At 44.5% G+C, this 25,255-nt stretch overlaps 2 protein-coding genes across 9 annotated transcripts in view; one reads left to right on the top strand and one right to left on the bottom strand.

The window, feature by feature from the left end:
- Positions 1-4,677: 4,677 nt before the first annotated feature.
- On the bottom strand, positions 4,678-11,473 carry PIGP (phosphatidylinositol glycan anchor biosynthesis class P). Of its 3 annotated transcripts, XM_084617215.1 has the most exons (6): positions 11,320-11,473; positions 9,487-9,587; positions 7,053-7,125; positions 6,307-6,425; positions 5,969-6,055; positions 5,069-5,197 (listed from the first exon to the last, which is right to left on the bottom strand). In XM_084617215.1, exons 2-5 carry the CDS (start codon positions 9,566-9,568, stop codon positions 5,976-5,978), a joined length of 354 nt encoding a protein of 117 aa, XP_084473341.1. In that variant the 5' UTR covers positions 9,569-9,587; positions 11,320-11,473; the 3' UTR covers positions 5,069-5,197; positions 5,969-5,975. The 3 variants fall into 3 exon arrangements, with proteins under 3 accessions (XP_084473340.1, XP_084473342.1, XP_084473341.1); XM_084617214.1 differs by lacking the exon at positions 5,969-6,055 and having other exon boundaries at positions 4,678-5,197; positions 11,320-11,471; XM_084617216.1 differs by lacking the exons at positions 5,969-6,055; positions 9,487-9,587; positions 11,320-11,473 and adding an exon at positions 8,579-8,880 and having other exon boundaries at positions 4,678-5,197.
- A 9-nt stretch (positions 11,474-11,482) lies between these two features.
- The window catches only part of TTC3 (tetratricopeptide repeat domain 3), a 133,075-nt gene continuing 119,302 nt past the window's right edge, over positions 11,483-25,255 (top strand). Inside the window, exons 1-5 of one of the 6 annotated variants that reach the window (XM_084617209.1) lie at positions 11,483-11,644; positions 13,737-13,816; positions 20,843-20,888; positions 22,692-22,824; positions 23,885-23,972. In XM_084617209.1, the coding sequence (XP_084473335.1) occupies positions 11,488-11,644; positions 13,737-13,816; positions 20,843-20,888; positions 22,692-22,824; positions 23,885-23,972 (504 nt within the window). In that variant the 5' untranslated portion in view covers positions 11,483-11,487. Of the gene's footprint in view, positions 11,708-11,728; positions 11,835-12,559; positions 12,609-13,736; positions 13,817-20,842; positions 20,889-22,691; positions 22,825-23,884; positions 23,973-25,255 lie in introns of those variants that run through there. The other 5 variants (XM_084617208.1, XM_084617207.1, XM_084617212.1 and 2 more) reach the window with 5 other exon arrangements.

Here is a 25,255-nt window from a genome sequence, read left to right as displayed (position 1 = left end):
GCGGGAAGTCTAGAGGAGTAATCTGTAGTCCAAGAGACCTCACTTTTTAGGCTCCAAAGATGGATGACTTCAAAAATAATTACATCTGATTCAGAAGTTACTTGATACCTTCAAAATGGTTTTTTTTAAATTGCTTTGTATATTTTTTAAGAGCGTGAGACCTCTTTGCACGCGGAACAAGTCAGACAGAACTTGTAATACCTGCATGTCACAGTGAGGAGGACCCACTCAGTCAAGTCAAGTCCTATGGAGAAATACCTCTGGACACTCATATGTTGAATTAAAATTTTGAGCAGCAGGTGTCCTCTTTATCTTCTTTTCTTTCCTGCTACATTACTTCCTTCCTCTGCCCCAATTAAACACACACAGACTGCCCTACATGTAACTTACAAAGCGGTGCCAGTTCTTTACCATACTCATTCACTTGTAATATTTTATCTCTGTGCCCTCCCTTTATGAAGGGGAGGGATTTTCTCTTTTCTGTTTGTGCAGCACCCAGCTCATTAGGGTACAGATCTCAATATAGTAGTGCCTACAGGGCTCACTTTAATATATTTACAATAAAAATGAGAGTAACTGAATACATGTGTAGCAGGGTAGTTAGCCGCTCCTGCCTTAAAAGGCTTAAAGCAGCCTGGGGAGAGGGCTGTGGCAGGGGAGGAAAAGCTGAGTTGATTGGGAGAAGCAGCCTCAGCTGGGGGCCATGCCCCAATCAGGCCACAGCAGGCCCTTATAAGAGGGCAGTGGGCCAGGAGCACACAGAGTCTCCTTTAAGTGTGGAGAGAGATGGGCCTGGCTGCTGGGGAGTGTACCTTAGGTGAAGCAGGGCTGGGAAAGGGCAGTGGATGTGGGACGCTCTAGACTGGAAAAGCTCCAGGCCTGGCAGATGGCCTAAGAGAGGGTACCGGGGTTGCAACAGGGCAGCCCAAGGGTAGGCAGAGGCAGCAAGTCCAAACTCCCCTTGCCTATGATGACTGGCTTATACAGACTGCCATCAGCCTCAGTGAAAGGGGGCTAGATGGTGACTGGCAGTAGCCCATAGGTTGAGGCAAGGTGGAGATAGAGGGTCAGGGGTTCCCTGGGGAGGGGAGAGTCAGATCTGTGGGTGGGGTCGGGGGTTCCCTGGGGAGGGGAGAGTCAGATCTGTGAGAGTCAGATGTGTATTGCCCGGAGGGGCAGCACCCCAGGTAAAAGGGCACCCAGGTCCAGCAGCGGTGAGACAACGGCAGAGGGCACTCCAGAGCTGGTAAAAAGAGCTGATTCCCAGACAACCAGCAGGAGGTGCCGCTGGATTAGTCTGTGCCCCATTACAACATGGTAATATTGCTCTTATGTTGGCTCCTTCCTAACCATTGTGCACTTTCTAACCCATTATTGTGCACTGCAACACAGTAAAAAACCACAGGCTTCCACCTCATACCTTTAATCAATTTCAGCCTGATTCTGCTGGTACTGAAATCAGTGACATCTTCTTTTGCATGGCTGCTCAGCCTTAGGGTTATGAACATATTGTGAGTGTCTGTGTGCACGCACATGTGTGTTTCTTTGGGCATATGGGAATATAATGCAGAAAAGGTTGAGAACCACAGTCCTATTGCATTCAGTGGTAGGGATACAGGACCTTTGCATTTTAAAAATTAAAAGAGTATCCTGTCTGATCTTCACTAGAGGAGGAGGAGCTCTGGCATGTTCAAACTCAACACTGTCTGTAGAGAAACTCCATTCTAGAGGACAGGATGTCACACTGTTTCTACACATGCATTTCTCTTGAATAGAATATCAAAACAGAATCATGGCAATAAGTATCCAAATGCATATGAAAACAAAATTCCTCTAAAGGAACCAGACAAAAAGAATATAAGTTACTTGAACAATATGGCTAAAGGCTATCCCCTTTGCCAAGCTCAGCAAGAATAAAGCTGTTAGTCCAGTCCACTAAATACTACTAATCTTGGTGATGACAAGATACCACTGATAAGGCTAGGCCAAGAGGTGAAAATGAGGGCAAATTTAGGATTTAGTATCACTAAAGCCAATCTCTTGAAGGAGTGGATATTTGATCACATTTAGTCTATTCCAGATCTTTAGGTAGTCTTTACACAGGTATGTTTTAGGAAGGAAGGAGTTAAAACCAGCACCACACTTTAATCTTGTCAGGTTTTGTTTTGGAATCATCCACCTGATAACTCTGAGCTGACAACTGCATAAAGCCTTCTAAATACTTTACCAGCTAAAGAGACAGCATTCTTTTTAGGTGTAAGGAACTAGTGAAAAGCAGCTTCCCCTCCCACCAAGTTGGTAAGAATAAAATATACCTTATTACTGTTGTATGTAAAGTCACGTAATGAGGGACTCTCAAGATCCACAATGCCCTGTCAAAGTATATTAGTTTTAAACATTAGATGCCATTAACCTTTATCACAAGTCCCAAACCCTACACCATAGCAAAATACATTGTATTACAGAATATATTATTTTGATCATGAAGACAACCTTTGAAATTTTGATTACTTCAATTTGAGAATAATTAAGATCATCAGAATGTCATTGCAGCACTGCCACTCAATGACAGAAAAGCAAAGATCGAGTTTCGTGCCTGCAAATTTCACTTAAATAATAAATGGCCCCAGTTTGTCTGTTCACTTAGGTCCTTTCTGGTAGTTTTCCCGTAATTGTGCTAGATTAGAAGACAAGTGAAATGGCAGATACATCACTGATAGAATCTTTGTTTAAGATTTATAATCCTTTAGTTTGTGTGCTTTTGGGGCTTGAGGGCATTTTCCAGTAGCTCTTCTTTATCCTGTAGGGATTTGTGTATCTTTAACTAAGAATTAATTTAATCCTTAAATTAAATGACACCAGAACCAGAGCTTTCACTAGTTGTCAAGTTAGAATTTAAAGTTAAATTGCTTTCTGAAAAAATTAGAAAAAGAACAAGAAAATCATAACCATAAATTGCATATGAGAAAATATATAACCCTGGAGTGACCTAGTCATGAATTCTCTCAAGAAAAAAAAATTGGTAACTTAATTTTTTTAACGACACCACTCTTCCCCCCATGGCTAGGCAATAGTAAATACATGGTCCTTGCCAGAATAGCCTATAATTTCTATCAGTTCAAGATTGAATGAGGAAAAGCAAGGGTTCAAACTGAAAAAAGATAAAAGTTAAGCTCTGTCCCAAATCAAATGCTCCACTCAAACAAATATGCCCTACACAATCTGAGACTTCAAAATGAGATTCCAAGACACTCCTCTTTCTTGCATATTCTGATCAGCAATTAAGTAGTTAATGTTGCCATTTGAAATAGAATCATTAGGCTCTGGAATTATCACCCCAATAAGATGAATAAGAGCAGGTTACACACTTTAGAGCTATTATTTCAGGCTATCTGCAAACTCAAGCAGACAGCATTACACTGGTTTGTTTGGTTCAAAATTTTAGGATTTTTCTCATTGCTCTAAGAGCTGGAGATTCCTCTCCCTCCCCCCGGCAAATAACAAAACCAAAAAAATCAACCAAACAAGCAAGCTTAGATTCTGGATCACAAGTTGGGAACGTCTATGTGATTGTCTAGCTATAGCAAGCTGGGATGTGGAGGAAGGACTCCCACTGAAATTAGTGGCAGAACATTCATTGGTTTCAATGGGATCATTATGAGGTCCTGCATACAGAAGTTTTCCAAGATACCATTTCATTAGAAAAGGAAATAAAGTAACTTTTTGTAATTCTTAAGTTCTTTCCTGACAGGAGTGCTGGTATTTTTGTCTTACAATCAGGCTTTAACTAGTATCACTAGTGTTTTATGATGCAATGTGTTGGGATGTCAGCTGGCAACAAATAAAATATTTAGACAACTTCTGGTGATGATTTGTCAGCAAAGTAATGTGTAAGTGGAAGAATATTCTCTGTTTAAGATATTTGGGCAGTGGCTTAGAAACAACACAGTATACCTTGAGATTTCCTTTGAGTTTAAGAAGAAGGCCCTGCAGTTTTGTATGGCATTTACAGCAATTCCATGGGTCCAGAAGAATTTTATTTTTAGTACTGTTAAGAATTGTAATTTTTTAATAATAAGGAAATTAGAATGAAGGACAAGAAAACAAATTAAGAAAAAACAACTAATATTTAAATGGGAACTTGTTTGGATTTTTCTTCATCCCCCACCTTTTCTCCTGGTTTTGGGAAACGCTATGACTTTTAATAAGCCTAATAAGATAGGAAAACAAGGATATTCTTGATATGTAGAAATACATATCTAAAGAAAATCCATTGTGCAGTATATGTCCAAGGCAAGTAAGATGCCCTCAGAAAAAAATTAGAAATGCAACCTGTTTTAGACAATTAAAAACATTTTGTTAATATTACTGTACAGTCACAATGCATATACTTGAATTTACTATGACCGGTCAAAATAGGGTGGGATATTTAAGAACACTCAGTGTTGGCCTAACTCTGCTCTCACTGAAGTCAATGAGAGCAGAATTAAGCCAAACACTGAAAGCTTTGGAAAATCCCACCCTCAATGTGCAAGAAAAAAAATCTAGGGGTAACTGAACAGATTATTTCAGATCCAGAGCATAGCTACACAAATTTATATGGAAGAATTCAGTTCCCAGAATGAAGTATTTTATCGTTTAGTACTGTAGGTCTCTCTACATTAAGAAATAAAACCATTTCAACAATCATCAATTTGTTTAATAATACATAGCTCTTAAATAACACTTTTCATCAGTACATCTCAAAGCATTTTATAAACGTCAGTATCACACACATAGTACAGATGGGGAAACCAAAGCACAGAGTGGTGAAGTGATTTGTTCAAGGTCACCCAGCAGGCTAGCAGTAGAGCTGAGAATACAGCCCATATCTTCCGAGTCCCGGTTCAGTGCTCTATGCCACAGGTGAACCAGTGCTGACCACAGCTTAATTTAGGTACAAATCCATCTATTCCAGTTGTTGAAAGTGTTAAATTTCCTAGCATTGACAAGCCTTTGACTTTTCTTACAATGCGTTTCTAAATATTAATGTACGAGTGTCTTATTCTAACAGGTCCTGATTCCAATTAATTTCTGTTACAAATGCCTTTGTCAGCAAGAAAAAACATTTGATTTACTTCACTAATGGGAATATCCCTCAATGCAGGGATTGCTTCTTCTTGAGATTTCTTCTGCTGCTGATTTTTTGCAAAGTTATCTGTAGGAAATACGACAAAAGACATTTCACTATTCCATGATTAAAAACAGATGGTATAAAATGAAATACTTTGTTTTCCTGCTAGAAGTGTTGTTAGACTCCTACACTTCATCAACATAAAAGCATACTGCTCTGATTTTACATCACATCCAGCTACAACCTAATCCAATACAACGTTTAACAGAGTGAAATTCAAGAAACATTCCACTTTTCAGACATTTACAGCATCATTCTGGTTTACTGAAAGTGAATGCATTTTATTGGTAACATCAGTTTATCTACAGTAGGTATTAACGTTTTGCTCCCTCTAGCAAAGCAAATTCCATAGTGCTGATTCAAGAAAGAGTTGGGGCTAAATTCTGCCTGTGGATGCGTGTTGCTGACCCTTTTCGTTCTTGACCTCAGCAGCTTTCTATCAAGTCATCAGTCTAGTCATCAAGTCATCAGCTTTCTTTCTATCAAGTCATCACCATCTTTACTGCAGAGTCTACACTTGGCTCTTTCCACTTCAAAGTACAGTTCAGTGGAAGCAAGTCAAAATAAGTCAATGAAACATGCCTTAAATACTAATTTTGTTAGTCTTCATTAGAAGTGAATGGACATGGGCGAAATGGTGCTGCCAATTGGGACAGCTTATCTTTAGCATAGACTTGGATTCTAATAATCTGGGTAATTTTTGAATTCTCCCATGTTCTTGCTCAGGAAAAACAGTTATCAGCAAATAAAAGAAATACCATCTTGAGAAAGATGGGAAAATACTGAGGAAGCCACCTGTATTTCAAGTAGTCAGAACTGGATCGGTGGGCAGAAACAAAATCCATGGGAAAGAGTAGCAAATGCTAGACTGTAATGGTTGTCCTAAAGAAGATATATTTGGAAAAAAATATTACTGCAAGTTTTGACTGTTTTAACATTGTATTGAAATGAAGTTTGAACAAAATATATAATTGTTTATAACAGCTCCTGTAATACATCAATACATGAAACATAGGTGAAAATTCAAGGCTTTGAATCTGATTTAGTTTAGTTATACTAGCAAGTATGTTTACGGTGATTGTCAAAACCTTTTGTTGGAGGCTTAAGAACTAGACAAAAAAATTATCAACTACCTGTAATGGTGTGCATGGAGTTGAGCGGTGCAGTACTCATCATGTTAATACCAAAGAGTAGTATATAGCCAATTCCTAAAGTAACTAGAAGGTATACAGGCAAAGCAACTGCCCAGTACCTGCAGAATAAAATATTTATTTTTAAATTACATCTTGCAAAAGAAAGTCTTTAGTAAAAAATTATTTCCACCTCTAAATCAAGCAAGACTGTGCAGAAGTAGAAACATTTAAATTGAATTTAAAGTGTATAGAAAAAACAATTATAGACAAACCCACCACACTAAAAAGAGAAGACCCTGAAAATACAGTTCATTAACTAAAGATCCAGTCTGGAATTATGTGATCAGTATGTGACCAGTATGGAATAATAGCCAAATAAATGCCTTAGACAGTTTATTTGGAAAATGTAATTTAATAAAATTTACCATGATATTTCAGAAAAAAACCTTAGTTAAACCAAGCTGCCAAATTACTTTAAGAACATAGCAGACAGGTGAACTGCACTTCATTTTAGCTTGCTGACAATTTTTCAGAGTAAACTGTTGTTTCTGACATTACTTTACATACTTTACATAAACATTACTTTACATAAATACTGTAGCTGTTTGTGAGGAGAAACATATTAAATCTCCTTTTCCAAGTTGGATTAAATGTAAAATATTTTAAATGTAAAAGGACACTGGCACAATTTTTCTGGGTATGCGTTTGCTCGTTCACATGTTTAACAGTGAATGAATTTAACCTACTTTTGAGGCCAGTATGTTAGTCCCAATGAGAATAACCAAGATTCAGGAACATACGCCCATACAAGATATAACACTGTGCAAAAAGAATAAAAGTTAATAGTTAGATCATAATGGTACTGTTTACATTGTTTTAAGAGATAAATTAGTTCTAGACAACACTTATAGCACTGTCATTACAGAGGATACAAACAAATTATAAAAATTTTCTCTATGGATTCCAAAAAGCATCTAAATAGGTCTGCTGAAATACTGCATAGAATGTTACCATGAAAACAAAAACTACGCCACAGGGATACAAACTTTATAACTGATGGTACTTTAACTCTCTCTTCTTCTTCATATTTGTTTTCTAATTCCAGAATAAAATAGACAAGAATTCCTTGCACCATTTGTCGATTTTTTAAAAAAGGTTAAAATTTTAATTTAAAATTAATTTTAAACATTTGTATTTTAAGAACATTGATCCAAGGTATTTCTCTAGGTCTTCAGAAATATGCACAAATGACTACGCATGTAGAACTATATGACAGCACTAAACCACAAAGGGTTTAATTCTGCAGTCAAAACTAGCAATAATGTTAATGGGTAATATGACCACACAAGGACAGCAGGATTTAGCCATTAAACCCCCCCCCAACAAACCCAATTAACTCCCAAAATGAGACGTCTGTGGAGTACCAAATGTTATTTGAGCGGAATTCCACACATCTTCAATGAGATTTTCTTTTTTAAATACTTCAGTTCTTTACTATAGTATGCCACGTAAGGGGCTATCACAATAGAAATGATAAAATGTAAACACCCAAAATAGGGATTAGGATAGCATTGTACTAGGTAGTGTACAAACAAACACACAATGACAGCTCTTGCTCCAGAGAGCTCAAAATCTAGAATTCTGGCAAGTAAGTAAACATATAAATCGGGAATTGGTGGGGAAGGATAAAGTAACAGAGAGTCACACTAGTCCCAACTGTCACAAAACTGAAACAAGAGTTACAACAACCTAATACTTGAAGCAATGTTTTTAAAAATGTGCATTTTACTGAAAATATATTTAGAATGGGAGTAAATTTGGATTTACTGATTTCAGTGCCGATGAAGTAAGTATTAATCCAAAAATATTTCTCTTAAGAAGAACAGTAAGGTCAATTTTGGCTCAAAAGTTAAGGTTTTACACCATCTTAGATTAACAGAACAGTTACTAGCAAGAGGATATAGAAGATGGAATCCCAGGGTAGAGTCTGGTGGGAACACCCTTGGAGTGGAGCCCGCCTTAGCTCCATCCTTGCTGAGCTGTTTGAAATGGGAAGGGTTCTGGGATTCCTACAGCCAGATGCTCTTCTGTCCCTGAAATCGCTGGTGCTCCATTTTTCATCTCTGTCTTTGATGTGCTAAATTTGAAGTCCCTAAACTATTCTCTAACTGTTGGAAGAGAAGGAGCACTCCTTCTCTATTTAGTGTTCCCCACCCAAAAGCCTCAAACTTGCTGCAAAGGAGTATGGGCTCTTTGCTACTCCACTCCTTACCCAATGAGTATCTCCAGCACCTTCCTCTGTTGTGGCATATCATTGCTGAAAGCAGCAGCACAGTGAAACTGATGTGATTCTCGTCAGCCTTCATCTTTGAGTATCAGTCCACATCTTCAGCATTTGTGTTTTGCACCTTTAACTTCTACACAGGTCACAAAGTGCCAACTGTGTACACATGATATGCTGTACACTCAGCCTACTGGAAAGATTTTCAACTAACTCCCTGAAATATAGTTGTTCCCACAGTACACTCGGCTACATGGCCAGCAGCAGCAGTATCAGGGAGAACAAAATCCAAAAGGATAATACAAGGGAGAACTGAGAAGACTTGGATTATCCCACAAAGTTGCATAATGATTTTAACAACAGTTCAGAGAGACAAGCTTGGGAGGTAATAACTTTTATTGGACCAACTTCTGTTGGTGAGAAAAACAAGCTTCTGAGCTTACACGGGGCTCTAATGCTTCTCTCTCACCAACAGAAGGTGGTCCAATAAAAGATATTACCTCACCCATCTTGTCTCTCTAATATCCTGGGCCCAACACTGCAAATAATAGAATCACAGAATATCAGGGTTGGAAGGGACCTCAGAAGGGTCATCTAGTCCAACCCCCTGCTCAAAGGGGGACCAATCCCCAGTTTCTGCCCTAGATGGCCCCCTCAAGGATTGAACTCATGACCCTGGGTTTAGCAGGCCAATTCACAAACCACTGAGCTATCCTTCCCCCTAGTTTAGTCCTTCTTTACAACTAATGTAATTTTTATTACATGAGAAGTATTAACACAGAGTTAATTTTTTTTAAAACTTCTACATCTTACTAGAAGCATGACTGTACAGTATTCATTTCTGCCTTTTAATACAACAAATACATGTAGCACTTTGCTCAGAATGCAAACATACTTACTAAAGCCAAACTGGGAACCTAAGAAAAGAACAAACCCATATATTGCTCTTTCAGGCAATGGGGCTGGAGAGTTTTCAACCATGTCAGTCTCTTCTTTTTAACTGAGAAAAAGAATTACAAGAAGCTATTAGCTACACTTCACCTTAGGGTAGGGCTGACAACTTTCTAATTGCACAAAACTGAACCTTGCCCCGCCCCTTCTCTGAGGCTCCACCCCTGCTAACTCCATTCCCCCCTCCCTCTGTCACTTGCTCTCCCCCACCCTCACTCATTTTCACCAGGCTGGAGGAGGGGGTTGGGGTGCGGGCTAAGGCTGGAAGTGTGGGCTCTGGGGTGGGGCTGGGTATGAGGGGTTTGGGGTGCAGGAGGGGGCTCAGAGCTGGGCCAAGGGGCTGGGGTGCAGGCTCCAGGAGGGAGTTTGGGTGCAGGACGGGGTTCTGACCTGGGGCAGTGGGTTGGGGTGCAGAATGGGGCGAGGGGTGACACTTATCTCAGGTGGCTCCCAGAAGCAACCAGCATATCCAGCTCCTAGGTGCAGGGGTGGCCACAGGGGTTCTGTGTACTACCCGCAGCTGCTGCCCCCACAGCTCCCACTGGCCATGGTTTCTGGCTAATTGGAGCTGCAGATCCGGAGCTCGGGGCAGGGCCAGCATGCGGAGCCCCTGTGGCTATCCCCTGCACCTAGGAGCCACATATGCCAGCTGCTTCCAGGAGCCACGCTGAGCCTGCTTTAGTCTGGCTTTTAGCTGACTGGACTTTTAGCAGCTGTCAGCAGTCCCTTTTCGACCAGGCATTCTGGTTGAAAACCGGATGCCTGGCAAAGCTACAATAGGGATTTTTTTTATAGGTTTTTAGGTTTCCATGATGTTGAGAAACCCATGAATATGCTATTCCTCTCACTTTCATTATGGCGAATGGGAATCAAGTAGTTTTGTTCCTGGTGCAATGTGGTCACACCCATACTACTAGGGCAAGGGTTCTCCAACTGGGGGTCGGGACCCCTCAGGGGGTCACGAGCTGTCAGCCTCCCCCCCAAACCCTGCTTTGCCTCCAGCATTTATAATGGTGTTAAATATATAAAGAAGTGTTTTTAATTTATAAGGGAAGTCTCACTCAGAGACTTGCTATGTGAAAGGGGTCACCAGTGCAAAGGTGTGAGAACCACTGCGCTAGGGCTACCTGTCGCCACGGCTCCTGGCAGGGGAACCTGCACTCTAACTGGATTTGTAGTTGTTGGCACGGCCAAGAAGCCAGGGTTGAAAGAAGCAGTATTTCCTGCTCAGCACCAAGCAGGTTGTTGGGCCCAGGCTGCCCCTGCCGGGGGCGAAGACCCATGCGGAGCCCGGGTTTTCCCTGCAGTGGAGTTGGGCACCCAAAGGACGCCTCACTCCCCTGCGGGGCAGAGCACGGCCCGTGGGTGCCAACCCCCGACGCCTCCCGGAGCAGCCGCGGCCCTCCTCGCCATCAGTGCGGAGACGGGCCCTCGAGGAAACTCCAACGTCAAGGCGACACCGGGGCAGCTCGCCGCGGCCCAGGTGCCTCCCACAGGTGGCCGGGGGGGGGGGGGAGCGGGCAACAACAACGCTGCAGACGGGGCCGGGAGCCCCATTCGCCACCGCAACGCGGCCGCCGGAGGCTCTCGGTGTCCTGGGGGCTGCGAGGCCCTCAGGGCTGGCGCGGCTCCCGGCACGGACCCGTCCCCCTCGGGAAAACTGCCGCCCGCGCGGCGCCAAGCTCGCGGCGGCCATTTGACACCCGCGGGGAGAAGCAGCAGCAGCAGCGGGCCGAGGTGGCGCCCCCTGGCCTCCCGCTCCGCCCATCCCCCTCTCTCACCTCCCCCCGGCCTGCTCCGGGTGAGGCCTGGGACTCCCCAGGCCAGTGAGAGAGAGAGAGAGGAAGCCGCGCACGACGAGCCTCCTCCGTCAGGACGGGGAGGTGCGCCCGGCCCCGCCCGACCGCCCGTGACACATCCAGAGCGCAACGCGACGGCTTTCTGCGCGCATGCGTGGTGACACGACAGACACGCGTGAGCAAGCGGAGTCGTCGCCTGCGCATGACGTTCAGAGAGGACGTCAGAGCCGCTTCCCTGCTCTTCACCAGCCAGCCAGCTTCAGGAAGCGTCGGCGTGCACCTCGGCCTCGCGCGCAGGCAACGCAAGGTGCGAGGAGCTTGTTCCCGTTTCTGAAACCTCTGACGTCAGGAGGCAAGCAGCCAATCGAAGGTCTGGGAGGAAGAGGGAGGGGCGGTGGGGGAAGTGGCTGTTTTTTGGCAGAGGTTCCGCTCCTTGGCTGCGGCTGCTGAGCAGAAAGCGGGGGGTGTCGCTGCTCTCGGGGCTCGGGCCCGGCCCGGTGAGTGAGGGGGGGGCGCCTGGGGTGTCGGTTGAACGATCGTTTCTGTGCTCGCACTTCCCCCGCCTGCTCTGCGTGTGGCGCGCGGCCGGGGGGGGGGGGGCGGCGATTGTGCTTAGCCCCGGAGAGGCCTGTACCCGCGGCGGGGGGGAGGGATGACAGGGCGCCCCCCCCCCCCGCACGCTATCTGCCAGGGGTGCCCCAGCGAAGAGGGGACAGGAGCCGGAGCCCGGGCGGATGGGGCCAGCGGGCGGGTCCCGCTCACTCCCCTCGCCCACCCCAGAGCTCTTGTGGCGGCGCCGCCGCCAGGCCGCATCCGGTGGCGGGGAGAGGCGGGTCGGAGGCAGCAGGCGCGCCCGGCAAGGAATGCCGGCCTGGCCTGGCCTGAGGCGCTTCCGGCGCCCTGTTTGCGGAGAAAACGTGGGCGAAGGGAGCTAAGTGTCACGTGAGGCGGCGTCCAGCCCGCGTGGAACAGGGGCCCGCCCTCCGCCGGCTCGGGCCCCGGGCCCCCTGCTTCGCCGGCGCCCGCGCTTCTGGGGCGGGCGAGCGCCCCTCCCTGTGGTGACTGACCGCCGTGAAGAGCTGGCGTTGTCTGCACTAAGGTGTACCTGTGCCCTGTGAAACGGGGGTTGACGGATTAGTTCTGTAAGTGTTAAGATCACCCCTAGCTAGCTTTGGGTCACAAGAGCCAAGACATAATGACTGCAGACTGCTGTAATGGTCCTGTGCTGAACTAGATAATGCCTGGGATCCACTGTACGGTAAAGACTATAGGTAAGCCCCTGTGGGGAAACACGCAGACCAGTCTGGACTGCATGCAGGGTGCCAAGTCAGACAAAGGAAATTGGGAATCCTGAACACAGAGTCTCTGGAATGGATAAAATTGAACCAGGGAGCTGAGGTGAGCGAGTCACTGACTGGAGAGCTCAGTATGTCAGGAAGGCAGCAGTTACAGGGGGCAACCCTTCTCACTCTGGCCAAGCTTGGAGTACCTGGGTTAAGCAGTATGTCCATAAACAGGCAACGGTGGGCTGGGTTTAGGTAGGAAATATATGTATAGGCTTTTTTTATTTAAAACCCTATTCTCTTTCCTTGTTACATTTCTGTGAATGAATAAATCACTTGTTTTTTGAAAAATGTGTTCTGAACCACTGCATTTCATATTGGCCACAAGCTTCAAGAGAGGAGTCTATAGTTAAACCCATTTGCACAAGCTGAGGTATATATGGCTGGTAAATGAGGAATGTTGTAGTCTGGTGATCCTATCTAAAGTGTTGTGAATTGTGGGGTTCTGGTCTGGGAGAAGTGCAGGTAGAGGCAAGGTTTGCTACTTGGAAGAAGTGCCCATGGAGAGACAGAGATCACAGGACAGTTTGCCCTGAGCCAAACCAAAAGCATTTTATGAATTTGGGTTAGTGTACATAGTTGTCTATGATCAGTAAAGAGTACAGGCTGTAAAATGCAAATTTCAAAGAAAGTGTTTTGGGTTAGTTTTTTTTTGAAGCAGATAGTCAACTTTATAGAAATTTCTGTTCTCTGTAGTCCAGTGCAAAAAACTTTCTCGAGTCATGAAGCCTACAAAAATCTTAACAGGCTGTGCTGGGACCACAGACGATCATGCTGACCGATATTTGTCTCCTTGTTTCCTGTGTTCCCTCATCGGTCTATCCATCTTTTGTTTCTAGTTTTATACCTAGATTGTAACCTCTTTGGTAACACTGATTATCTGGACTTCTAGACGGTCCTGAGTGGAAAGCTGAATGGATTCACAGCTGAATGGATCATTTCCCCTCACATTAGGTTATAACTTAATTTTGCAGACATTCTAAGCACTATCAGATGAATATACGAATTGAGTTTTTGGTTTTTTTTATAATGCATTTCTGGCTTTTTTCCCCCCAGAGGCATGCACTATGGAAGTAACTACATTGAAGTCTGATTCCACTTTTTATGGTGGTTGTGCTAAACAATGCTGTGAATTGGTAAGTAACTATTAATATATAAGGGACTGGCAGGATGCCTAATGGAGGCTCTTAATTAGGTGGTCTGCACTCTGATTTTGTCCTGGAATAGCTGTCAGATAAGGTGTAGGTGGTTTTTGTTTTTTAATTTAAATCATTATACTGGTAAGGTCCCTAATCAGAACACAGTTATACTGATAGGAGGATGATCTATACCAGTATAGATTATTCCCCTTCCACTTGGGGAATAAGTTATATGGGTGTATCAGATGGTATCTGGCCCTCAGGAGGAGTCAGGGGCTCGGCTTACCTCTGACAGGCTGCACTAGGGAGAATGAGGCAACTCAGGGTCATCTGGCGTACTGAGTAATTAGGAGGCATTTAATTAGGCAGTGAAGTACCTGAGTGTGATAAAGAAAGCTATTCCCAGAGGGGATGGGAATCCAGTGAAGGAAACCTGGGAAGAATACTCTTCAGTGGGAGGGTTTCTGGAGGGAAGGGACTATGAATGACTCCCATGAAAGACTTCAACAGGCAGAAGCCCTGGAAAAGAGAAATCAGATGTTATCCTGAGGAAAGGTCTTGGGAGTTTGGCCTTGACCCAAGAAAAGAGACCCTCCCCCAGTTAGTAAGAAGAGGCCCTGGACTCTAGAAAAGGGTTCTGTGTCATGAAGGCCTCACTGGTAGGGGACATGGGATATAACTGTGCTGACAGCCTAATGCTGACTCAGGCCCTACACCTACCTGTGCATATGGTATTCCACCTTTGGGGTTGAATAAACTAGGCCCCTGAACGGGTGATGTTCAATATATACATCTCATTGGACTTCATAAACCCATCACTCAGGGAAACTGAGGCAGAGACAATGGTGGGGCTGCACTGGGCTGCCAGGGGTACTCTAGGGTGAGGGCCCTGATTATGGTATGGTGCTAGAAGTGGGGAATGAGGCCCCCTCCCATCATGTAGGGATGATAACACGGAGCAATGCTTACACTCATCTTGAGTGAAAGATGTCATATGTTCTGGATCTGCAGAAGGAGTAGCAGTGACAACTCAAGGAGCCATTGTCACAGGCTTGCGAGGGAGCCCAGCAATCCTTGTAGGCCCAGCTGTTAGAAATGGAAGGGAAAGAAGTCAGATGGTCCTGCTAAGGGGGTGCAGGTACTGTGGGCAAGAGGGGCATGCAAATTGGGTTTGTCCCTGGAGTAACAAGGGAGATTACTGGGTGGTGCAGAGTACTGTGGCACACCCAGAAAGTGCTGGGTCACAAAGGATGCCTAGTCTCAGATGCAAGAGACCCCAATGTCTCTTAAAGAGACTAAGAAAACACTGTTTGTGGCCAAGAAGGGTGATTGTCCTAGAATTATTAACGTGCTTGAAATGTGAAGAACTGGGGCATGGAAAGACACATTGCCTGGCAAGAACTTTGAATTTTAAACAGAGGAGACCTCCCATGGGAATGCATGAAGTTGTGTAATGGGAAACTCACAGTACAGAAGCCAGGGCTAGAGCTTGACCAGAGGGTTCCACCTTCCCACGCTCCGAATTATCTGGGATACAGTGATTTCTCTTGTAGCCACAGGGCAGAAAAACTTCAGAAGTTTGAAGGGCTTGATGGTTCTAGCACTTTCTGGGAAAGAAAGAAGGGGCCCCAGGCTGATGAAGCTTGGGAGGCAAGATCAGCCTAGGTCCCAAAGATCCCAGAGTCCCAGGGAGCATGTGGGGCAAGAATGCAAATGAGGTGGAGAAGCAGTTCTACATTTGCATCTGCAAACTGGATGTTTTCCTGGCAAAATTATTTGAGCAAGGGAAGCAAGCCCATGAACTATCTGACAGGTAGTTTGGGCTAGTAGCAGATAGTGCGGGAAATTATTTAGTCAGGTCTTGGATTAAAGTGCTTGAAAGGGAATAGAGTCTGTCTTAGGAGAAACCTTGTGTTAGCACTCAAGAAGCCCAACAGGTAAGAGTGCAGCACTAACACCTGGATGAACAGACAATGGTTTAAAATATTCCAAGCTTTGAAAGACCGTAAACCTGAATAAGATGTCAAAGGCCAGATGCTGCCTGACCAGGAGAGACCACTCTCAGCAGTGGCAAATATATGAGACCAAGAAATCCTGATATTTTTTTTTTTTTAGGAGGGAAGCAGGGCTCAGATGGGAGTAGCTTAAGTCAAGAGTCCAAACGACAGCATTACTGGGGATGACTGATCAAGAAAGCAAATATAGACTCAAGGCAAAAAGCAGATGCACTACCCTAATAAGAGAGCTGTCCTCAGACTCCTTTGCATATGAAAAGCTGGGCAGTTCCAAGTCTAAGAATAATAGAATCATAGAAGATTAGGGTTGGAAGACACCTCAGGAGGTCACCTAGTCCAAACCCCTGCTCAAAGCAGGACCAACCCGATCTAAATCATCCTAGCCTGTTTATAGGCTGGGCCTTAAAAACCTCTAAGGATGGAGATTCCACTACCTCCCTAGGTAACCCATTCCAGTGCTTCAGCACCCTCTGAGTGAAATAGTTTTTTCCGAATATTCAACCTAGACCTCCCCCACTGCAACTTGAGACCATTGCTCCTTGTTCTGTCATCTGCCACCACTGAGAACAGCTAGTTCCATCCTCTTTGGAACCCCCACTTCAGGCAGTTGAAGGCTGCTATCAAATCCCCCCTCACTCTTCTCTTTTGCAGACTAAATAACCCTAGTTCCCTTAGCCTCTCCTCATAAGTAATATACCCCAGCCCTCTTATCATTTTCGTTGCCCTCCGCTGGACTCTCTCCAATTTGTCCTCATCCTTTCTGTAGTGGGGGGCCAAAACTGGATGCAATACTTCAGATGTGGCCTCACCAGTTCTGAATAGAGGGCAATAATCACTTCCCTCGATCTGCTGTCAATTCTCCTACTAATCCAGCCCAATATGCAACAAGGGCACACAAATGTTGACTGATATCCAGCTTCTCATCCACTGTAATTCCCAGGTCCTTTTTTTTGCAGGACTGCCACTTAACTAGTCAGTCCCCAGCCTGTAGTAGTGCATGGGATTCTTCCATCCTAAGTCCAGGACTCTGTACTTGTTGAACCTCATCAGATTTCTTTTAATCCAATCCTCCAATTAATGTGAGTGACAGATGCCATCAACCGGCCAAAACAGGAAGTGAAAGACACTATGGACGGACAGTACAGCACCACACAGAAGGATTTGAAGCAGCTGCTGCATCTGGAATAGAAGAGGGCAGACAAGCTCGATGAGGCATCTGGGCCAATGGCAGGATACAGGTGCCAATCTCTCTGTGGCCAAGCAGCTGCTTTTGGAGGTGAGGCTAAAAAGGGGAAATGAAGAAAAAAGAAGAGGCTGCTGAAGGATTAGCTGCGAAGTCTGCACATAGCAAAGCAGGCTGGAACCTCGCAGTTCCAAGAAGAGTTAGAAAAGCTTACTGAGGAGTTAAAGGAGAAGAAAGAGTTTCCAGCAACTACAGATGCTGAAGGATGCTTTTTTCATTAACAGCAGGGCCAAGATTGACTTGATACAGCAGAAGAAAGATTTCAGCTCTTAGTCTTTCTTCTGCCATATGTACTCAGCTGTGTTCAGCTGATGCACGACTGCTATCAACAATTGCGAATTGTTTCACTATGGCTTGCAGCAGGGCTGCTTGGATGACACTGCAGTGTTCCATGAGGGGGCTCTTGTCTCGGCTCTGGAAATACTGCAGGATAAGGCATAAGGTGTTTGTAATGCTCACAACAAGAGCACACAGCTGAGCGGGTTCCATGCTTATCAGGCTGTGGTGTCCGTGTGACTAACCCAGGCTTTTGAAAAAAGGGGCGAAAAAACTTTAGTTTGCTCCTCATTGATATGACGGAGGGAGGGAGGAAAATGCATCATGAGAAGCTAAAGCCATGTTCCCATTACGACCTGCGACAATGTTTTGGTCACATGAGGCATTGCAAGCCCTACCCAAAATCCCATTTGCCTACTTGCACTGTGGGTAGCTATCCCACAGTGCAGTGCTCGGTGCATCAGTGCAGGCACTGCTAATGAGGATGCAGTCCGCTGACACGATGAGTATGGGGTGGACACACAAGACTGACTTGCTTAATTTGGAGGTTAGATGTTGACTTACATAAAGTCAACTTAACTTTGTAGTGTAGACATGGCCAGAGCTCTTCTTCAGGTCTGGGAAACGTACTTAATGTTACAGCTAAATACAAGGTGGAACAGATTGTTTAGTGTAAGTAGTTCACCTTGAATGGTCCCTTGAAATATGTTAAGTGGCCTCTTAACAATCCTCCAGTCATGGGGGAGGGGGAGAGGGAACGGGAACGGCAGCTTGTTTTGTGGTTGGTAATGGGTTACAGATGGTTGTAATGAGCCATAAATTCAGTGTCTCTATTCAGTACATGATTTTTATTGTCAAGAAAGTTTGAACTAAAGTGCAGTCCACACCATCCTCCAGATCGTTTATGAAGATATTGAACAAAACCGGCCCCAGGACCGACCCCTGGGGCACTCCACTTGACACCAGCTGCCAACTAGACATGGAGCCATTGATCACTACCTGTTGAGCCCGACAATCTAGCCAACTTTCTACCCACCTTATAGTGCATTCATCCAGCCCATACTTCTTTAACTTGCTGACAAGAATACTGTGGGAGACCGTGTCAAAAGCTTTGCTAAAGTCAAGAAACAATACATCCACTGCTTTCCCTTCATCCACAGAACCAGTAATCTCACCATAAAAGGCGATTAGATTAGTCAGGCATGACCTTCCCTTGGTGAATCCATGCTGACTGTTCCTGATCACTTTCCTCTCATGTAAGTGCTTCAGGATTGATTCTTTGAGGACCTGCTCCATGATTTTTCCGGGGACTGAAGTGAGGCTTACTGGCCTGTAGTTCCCAGGATCCTCCTTCTTCCCTTTTTTAAAGATTGGCACTACATTAGCCTTTTTCCAGTCATCTGGGACTTCCACCGTTCGCCACGAGTTTTCAAAGATAATGGCCAATGGCTCTGCAATCACAGCCGCCAGTTCCTTTAGCACTCTCGGATGCAACTCGTCCGGCCCCATGGACTTGTGCACGTCCAGTTTTTATAAATAGTCCCTAACCACCTCTTTCTCCACAGAGGGCTGGCCATCTATTCCCCATGTTGTGATGCCCAGCACAGCAGTCTGGGAACTGATCTTGTTCGTGAAGACAGAGGCAAAAAAAGCATTGAGTACATTAGCTTTTTCCACATCCTCCGTCACTAGGTTGCCTCCCTTATTCATTAAGGGGCCCACACTTTCCTTGGCTTTCTTCTTGTTGCCAACATACCTGAAGAAACCCTTCTTGTTACTCTTAACATCTCTCGCTAGCTGCAGCTCCAGGTGCGATTTGGCCCTCCTAATTTCATTCCTACATGCCCGAGCAATATTTTTATACTCTTCCCTGGTCATATGTCCAACCTTCCACTTCTTGTAAGCTTCTTTTTTATGCTTAAGATCTGCTAGGATTTCACCGTTAAGCCAGGCTGGTCGCCTGCCATATTTACTATTTTTTCGACTCATCGGGATGGTTTGTCCCTGTAACCTCAACAGGGATTCCTTGAAATACAGCCAGCTCTCCTGGACTCCTTTCCCCTTCATGTTAGTCCCCCAGGGGATCCTGGCCATCCGTTCCCTGAGGGAGTCAAAGTCTGCTTTCCTGAAGTCCAGGGTCCGTATCCTGCTGCTTACCTTTCTTCCCTGCGTCAGGATCCTGAACTCAACCAACTCATGGTCACTGCCTCCCAGATTCCCATCCACTTTTGCTTCCCCTACTAATTCTTCCCGGTTTGTGAGCAGCAGGTCAAGAAAAGCTCCCCCCCTAGTTGGCTCCTCTAGCACTTGCACCAGGAAATTGCCCCCTACGCTTTCCAAAAACTTCCTGGATTGTCTGTGCACCGCTGTACTGCTCTCCCAGCAGATATCAGGAAAATTAAAGTCACTCATGAGAACCAGGGCATGCGATCTAGTAGCTTCTGCGAGGTGCCGGAAGAAAGCCTCATCCACCTCTTCTTTGTTACATTTCTGCTCTGCCTCACAGGACAAAGCCTGCCTTACAAAGGCCTACCCTCTTCAAGCCCCGGCACCCCAAATAACAAGGGAGTGGAACAGAGTGCCTCTTGCTGTCCACACGCAGGCATGTGCCGTGCCCTGCCCTGCCCCGCCCCGCCCCCTTAGCATCTCTCTACATTTCTCCCCCCACCCCCAATCTACATCTCTTTTGGCTGCTCCAGGCAGATGTGCCCAGGCTGCCAGGGAAAAGGGTGTGTGTTTTCCACAGTTTTCTTTGCTCCCCCAGGTATTTTTCAGCAGGGGAGCAAAGCAATCTGCAACAGTATTCTGTGCAGAATTCACCCTGGAGTAAATGAGGAGTAGTGTTGATTGATTTCTAAGGGCAAGTCTACACTTCAAATGCTGCATTGGTGCAGTTGCATCGCTGTAGTGCTTTAATGAAGACTCTAAGCCAACACAAGAGAGCTCTCCCATTGGTGTAGTTAAACCATCTACCTGAGAGGCTGTAGCTCTGTTAGTGGGAGAGCTTTTCCCATAGCGCTGTCTACATAGGGGAGTAAGCTGGTATAACTTTATTGCTCAGGGGCTTGGATTTTTCACACCCCTGAGTGACTTAGTTATACCAGTATAGGTCTGTCTTGTAGACCAGACTTGAGGCAGTTTCATCCAGTTCTACTCAAAGAAAATAGTAAGACTATTTGTGTTGAAGGTGGGATTAAAAATGCTTGCATTCAGAGTAGAAGGACAGGAACGATCCTTGTGGCTGTGTCCACAAAGTGGTTTTTTTTCCCTTGTGTTATTTGAGAGCAAAGTCTTCTAGCACTATTACTATTCCTTGATATCTTTGTACAGCAAAGGGTGACAGACGTTAAGTCCTTAGCAAGGTTAAATAAACGTAAACTGTTTTAGAACCAATTAAATCACTATTGCAAAGAGGAATTATGTTGCCTGTGGTTTGTGCATTGTGATTGTTGCTTGCTGTGCAAAAAATAAAATTTTCTTTATTTTTAGGTTCATGAGAAATTTAGAAAGCGTTCTTCAAATAAACGTAAAACAGGTATGTAAACTGATGTTGGAAGTTAGCAAACATTTTACTTTTGTCTGCTTTACTTGGTCATTTGGACTGATGTTTCACAGCAGCATAGCTATGATGCCATTGCTATGCTGCTACAGTGCCCATACTGTTGATATGGCTTTTGTTTTAAGAAAGTGGTTGGTCAATAACGCTGGTCACAGGTTACCAAAGGGTAGAAAACTGTACTGTGTTTCTGTTGACTAATAAACTTTCTGTTTTACAATGCTGGCTGAGAGTCACTGCTGACTGTGTGAAGTGGGGGTGTCCTTTGGAGGAATGTAATGATTCCCCAGGTGTCCCATCTAGGTGGACTCACTGTGGGGAGCTCACGGTGTGAACGGGGGCGGGGGGGGTGCTGAATGCTCTGAGGTTGGACCCAGGAAGGGCTGAAGCTGAGGAGGCTTGTTGCCCTGGCCAGCATGCCCGGAGGGGAGTCATGCTGCAGCAGTGTCTTCTCCCAGAGCAGTTTCAGAACACCCAGATTGTGACCCCTGTGAGGGTCCAGAGCAAGTGGACTCCCTGAGGGGGTACACAGCGAGAGACAGGCTTGTTGGAGGTTCCGGGAGGTGTGGTTCCAGGAGGCAGTGGAGTCCAGGGCTTAACCACTGAGAGAGAGTGGACCCCCAAGAAGAGCTGTCTCACTGAAGTGAGGTTCCTCCCAGGGACCGTACAGAGCCGAGAGGGAGCACAGGGCCTGTAAGTCCGTGACCTGTACAATTTCCTCATGAATAGTAACTCTTCTTTGTCATCTCAGGCCATTATTAGGACTGTCCTACTGGTTTCTCTCTCAATTTGCATAACTGGCCAGACCCTGGATACTATGATTGAGGAGGAGGTGGCGTGGCGGTGACAATTGTCATTGTTTGTCCTTAACAAGTACCTCATCTCTTTTGAGGCTGACACACTTTTCTGGTCATGTCAGAAAAACAGTTTTGATGGCATGCTCTTGGAGGCTAATAGTCTACTGAATTTTAGAAATCTTTAAGTGGTTTGGTACATTAATCTGTTGTCCTGGGTCCTCTGTGTAGTGGCTTCTGAGTGTCTTTTTCCTGGATTTGCTTCTCAAATTACCTACTCCAGGTCTAATTGCAGCACAAAGATCTTTAGAAATCTTATTGTGGTCATACATCAATCAGAAAAAAATCTGCTTTGATCGTGGTTTTTGCAGCATTCTGACCAGCTGAACTGTTCTGAGTGATTAGTGACCTGGTTAATTAATGCTATTTGCAATCTTGGGACAGTCAAGTGCTTGTTTCTCACTAGCAGGAGTTTCCAAATTACTCTTTGATATTGCTTAGTTCTAGATTGTGGTGAAGTTGGTTCTGACTGGAAGAGGGAGAAACAAATGCTTGATTTCAGCCTGTAATGCTTGCAAAAGTATTTGTGGACTAGAAGCTTTGGGTCAGATGCATGTTCTTCCTGAAAGGTGAAAGCAAACAAAAAGTTGTATGTGTTATTGCTAGAGATTTGTTGAGAGAGGGTAATATGTCCTTTCTTAAAAACAAAATCCGCAAAAAACCTCCCTCTCCCCTTCTTTACTTCCCTTCCCCCAACCCCAAAAGATCTCTTGACGCTGATCGTTTGCAAATATAGCCCTTTCTGGAATCTCCCATTTATTTGGGAGGTTGTGGCAAAGAACTCAGCTATACCTGGTGTGTTCAGATTTCCTTGATTCCAAGTTTTAGGCCTGAGCATAGCATAGAAATTACTCAAATGTTTAAAAAAACCAGTAAGCTTTGGTTATTCTTAACCAGGTTCCTCATGTCTTCCTTTTCTTTTATTAAGCAGCTGATCCCTGTGAAGTGTGGTGCAGTAAGCCAGTTCATGTACTGAAAGACTATTGCGATGTGATTAAAATATACATCATTTGGCCGTTTCTGTTTAAACTTGAGAATAAACCTGTAGTAACCGATTTCAGGTAAGCATGCATGTATTCATATTGGTTAATCATGTCCTTTATATTTTTGTTTTTATTTTAATGTAGAAGATTTCTGTGAATTTAGAGTATAGATGCATAAGTATTAAAAACGCCCACATTAATGCTTCAATCTGGCAAAGAGCAAAGTTGGCTATAACTGGGACCATACCAAATTCACAGTCCATTTTGGTCAATTTCATGGTCATATGATTTTAAAAATAATAAATTTCATTATTTCAGCTATTTAAATTTGAAACTTCACGGTGTTGTAATTGTCAAAGTCCTGACCCAAAAAGGAGATGTGGGAGGGTTGCAAGGTTGTTGTAAGAGGGTTGCAGTACTACTACCTCTGCTTCTGCATGGCTGCTGGTCACGTCACTGTCTTCAGAGCTGGGTGGCCAGAGAGTGAGGGCTGCTGGACCGGAGCCAAGCTCTGAAGGCAGAACCACTGCCACCAGCAGCGCAGAAGTAAGGATGGCGTAGTATGGTTTTGCCACACTTACTTCTGCACTGGTGCTTTCAGAGCTGGGCCCTCAGCCAGCAGCTGCCACTCTCTGGCCACCCAGCTCTGAAGGCAGCACAGATGTAAGGGTGGCAATACTGCAGTTCCTCTAAAATAACCGTGCGATTCCTCCACCCCACCCCCCGGACCCACAACCCACTTTTGGGTCAGGACCTCCAGTTTCAGAAACACTGGTTTCCCTCTTGAAATCTCTATAGCATAGAGTAAAAAAACACAAGACCAGATTTTACAACCTGTGACACGTTTTTCATAGCTGTGAATTTGGTAGGGACCTAGCTATAACTGAAGTGACTTTAGATTCTGAATATCTGGGATAAACTCTTCAAAAATAGATGCCTGTATTTAAACATCCAAATCATTGCCCTGGTTTTTGAAAGTGCTAAGAACCCCGCAGCTACCATTGATTTCTCATTTTTAAGAGATTGCTCCAGGTTACTAAACACTGTCTTTTTTAGATCTGACTGACTTTAATAATAGCTATGGCTATATAACAGGACAAAAATTACTTTTCAAAAAAAATAAATGTTTTCATTTAAGCAATACCTACTTTTGTGAGCTAAGTTTGAAGAGACTCTGGGATATTGAAGTTCTCGAAGACCTTGTTGATTTGGCGAAGAAAGTTGTGGTAAGTGGAGGTCTATAACTTACGTTTTCAAATGTGTTAGACTGCTTAATTAGCACCTTGCCATGATACAGATCTTGATTTATATGTTAAATTAGTACAAGGCAGTTGTTTCTGCTAGGGTGAATAAATATGTTGACAGTCGGTTGGGTTGCACCATGGGTGACTGTTTTTGATTCAGTAATGATTCAGTAATGTCTGCAGGAAAACTGGCTCCTGGGGCTTGATTGGAACATGGACCATCTTTTTGTTATGTGCTTGAACAGTGGATAGTAAAGCATTCTCTGATCCATGATTGCAGTACAGACAGTAGAGCCCTGTCAGTGAGTTGAGAGGTCCTCCTACCCGCAGAGTGAAATAAAGTTGCTTTTTTTTGGTCACTTTCACTGTTCTTTTGCTCAGTAACAGTTTGCTGTTTAAATGTTGCTGCTGCTGCTAGTCTGGTCCAAAACAACCATACACTGGTACGAGACACCAACAAAGTAGAGGGGGAAACAGCAAAGAAAACTTAGGGCGAGTGTGCAAATGATGAACCAAATATTTTGTGTGGGGTGTTTTTTTGTTTTTAAATTGAGGTATTGCACAGTTTTTACTTTGAAAATTCTGATCAATGGAAGATTGACTGAGTGCAGCCCAAAACTGCATCTTGATGGTCCACTCTGCTGTTACATGACTTCATAATAACTAGTGCAGTGGTTCTCAACCAGGGGTATGTGTACCCCTTGGGTGCACAGAGGTCTTCCAGGGGGTACATCAACTCATCAAGATATTTGCCTGGTTTTACAACAGGCTACATAAAAAGAACTAGCGAAGTTAGTACAAACTAAAATTTCCTACAGATAATGACATGTTTACACTACTTTATATACTATACCAGTGAACTGTAAGTACAATGTTTATATTCCAATTGATTTATTTTATAATGTGGTAAAAATGAGAAAGTAAGCAATTTTTCACTAATACTGTGCTTGTGACACTTTTTTGTATTTTGATGTCTGATTTTGTAGCAAGCACTTTTTAAGTGAGGTGAAATTTGGGATAAGCAAGACAAATCAACCTCCTGAAAGAGGTACAGTAGTCTGGAAAGGTTGAGAACCACTGTACTAGTGGGTTGCACAGTTTGTTGCTTCTGTCTGAGCACATTGCCCTTACAGGGGCTCCATGCATCCTAGGTTATGGCTACACTCTGCAGCTTTTAGTGACATGGTGTGCTGTTATAGCCATGCCACTAAAAGCCACACAGTGTAGCTGCTGTTTGTCTGAAGGAGAGAGCTCTCTTGCCGACA

The sequence above is a fragment of the Lepidochelys olivacea genome (genome assembly GCF_965140295.1).
Source record: "Lepidochelys olivacea isolate rLepOli2 genome assembly, chromosome: 1".
Lineage (NCBI taxonomy): Eukaryota > Metazoa > Chordata > Testudines > Cheloniidae > Lepidochelys > Lepidochelys olivacea.
The sequence above is the reverse complement of the archived record's forward strand: the minus strand, read 5'-3'. Positions and strand labels throughout refer to the sequence as shown.

Coding starts and splice junctions, on each gene's coding strand:
- PIGP (XM_084617216.1), bottom strand. CDS start 8,672: ATGAAGGCTGACGAGAATCACATCAGTTTCACTGTGCTGCTGCTTTCA. Junction 6,426..7,052: donor CTAACATACTGGCCTCAAAA/GTAGGTTAAATT, acceptor TTTATTCTGCAG/GTACTGGGCAGTTGCTTTGC. Junction 5,198..6,306: donor CTCCATGCACACCATTACAG/GTAGTTGATAAT, acceptor TATTTCCTACAG/ATAACTTTGCAAAAAATCAG.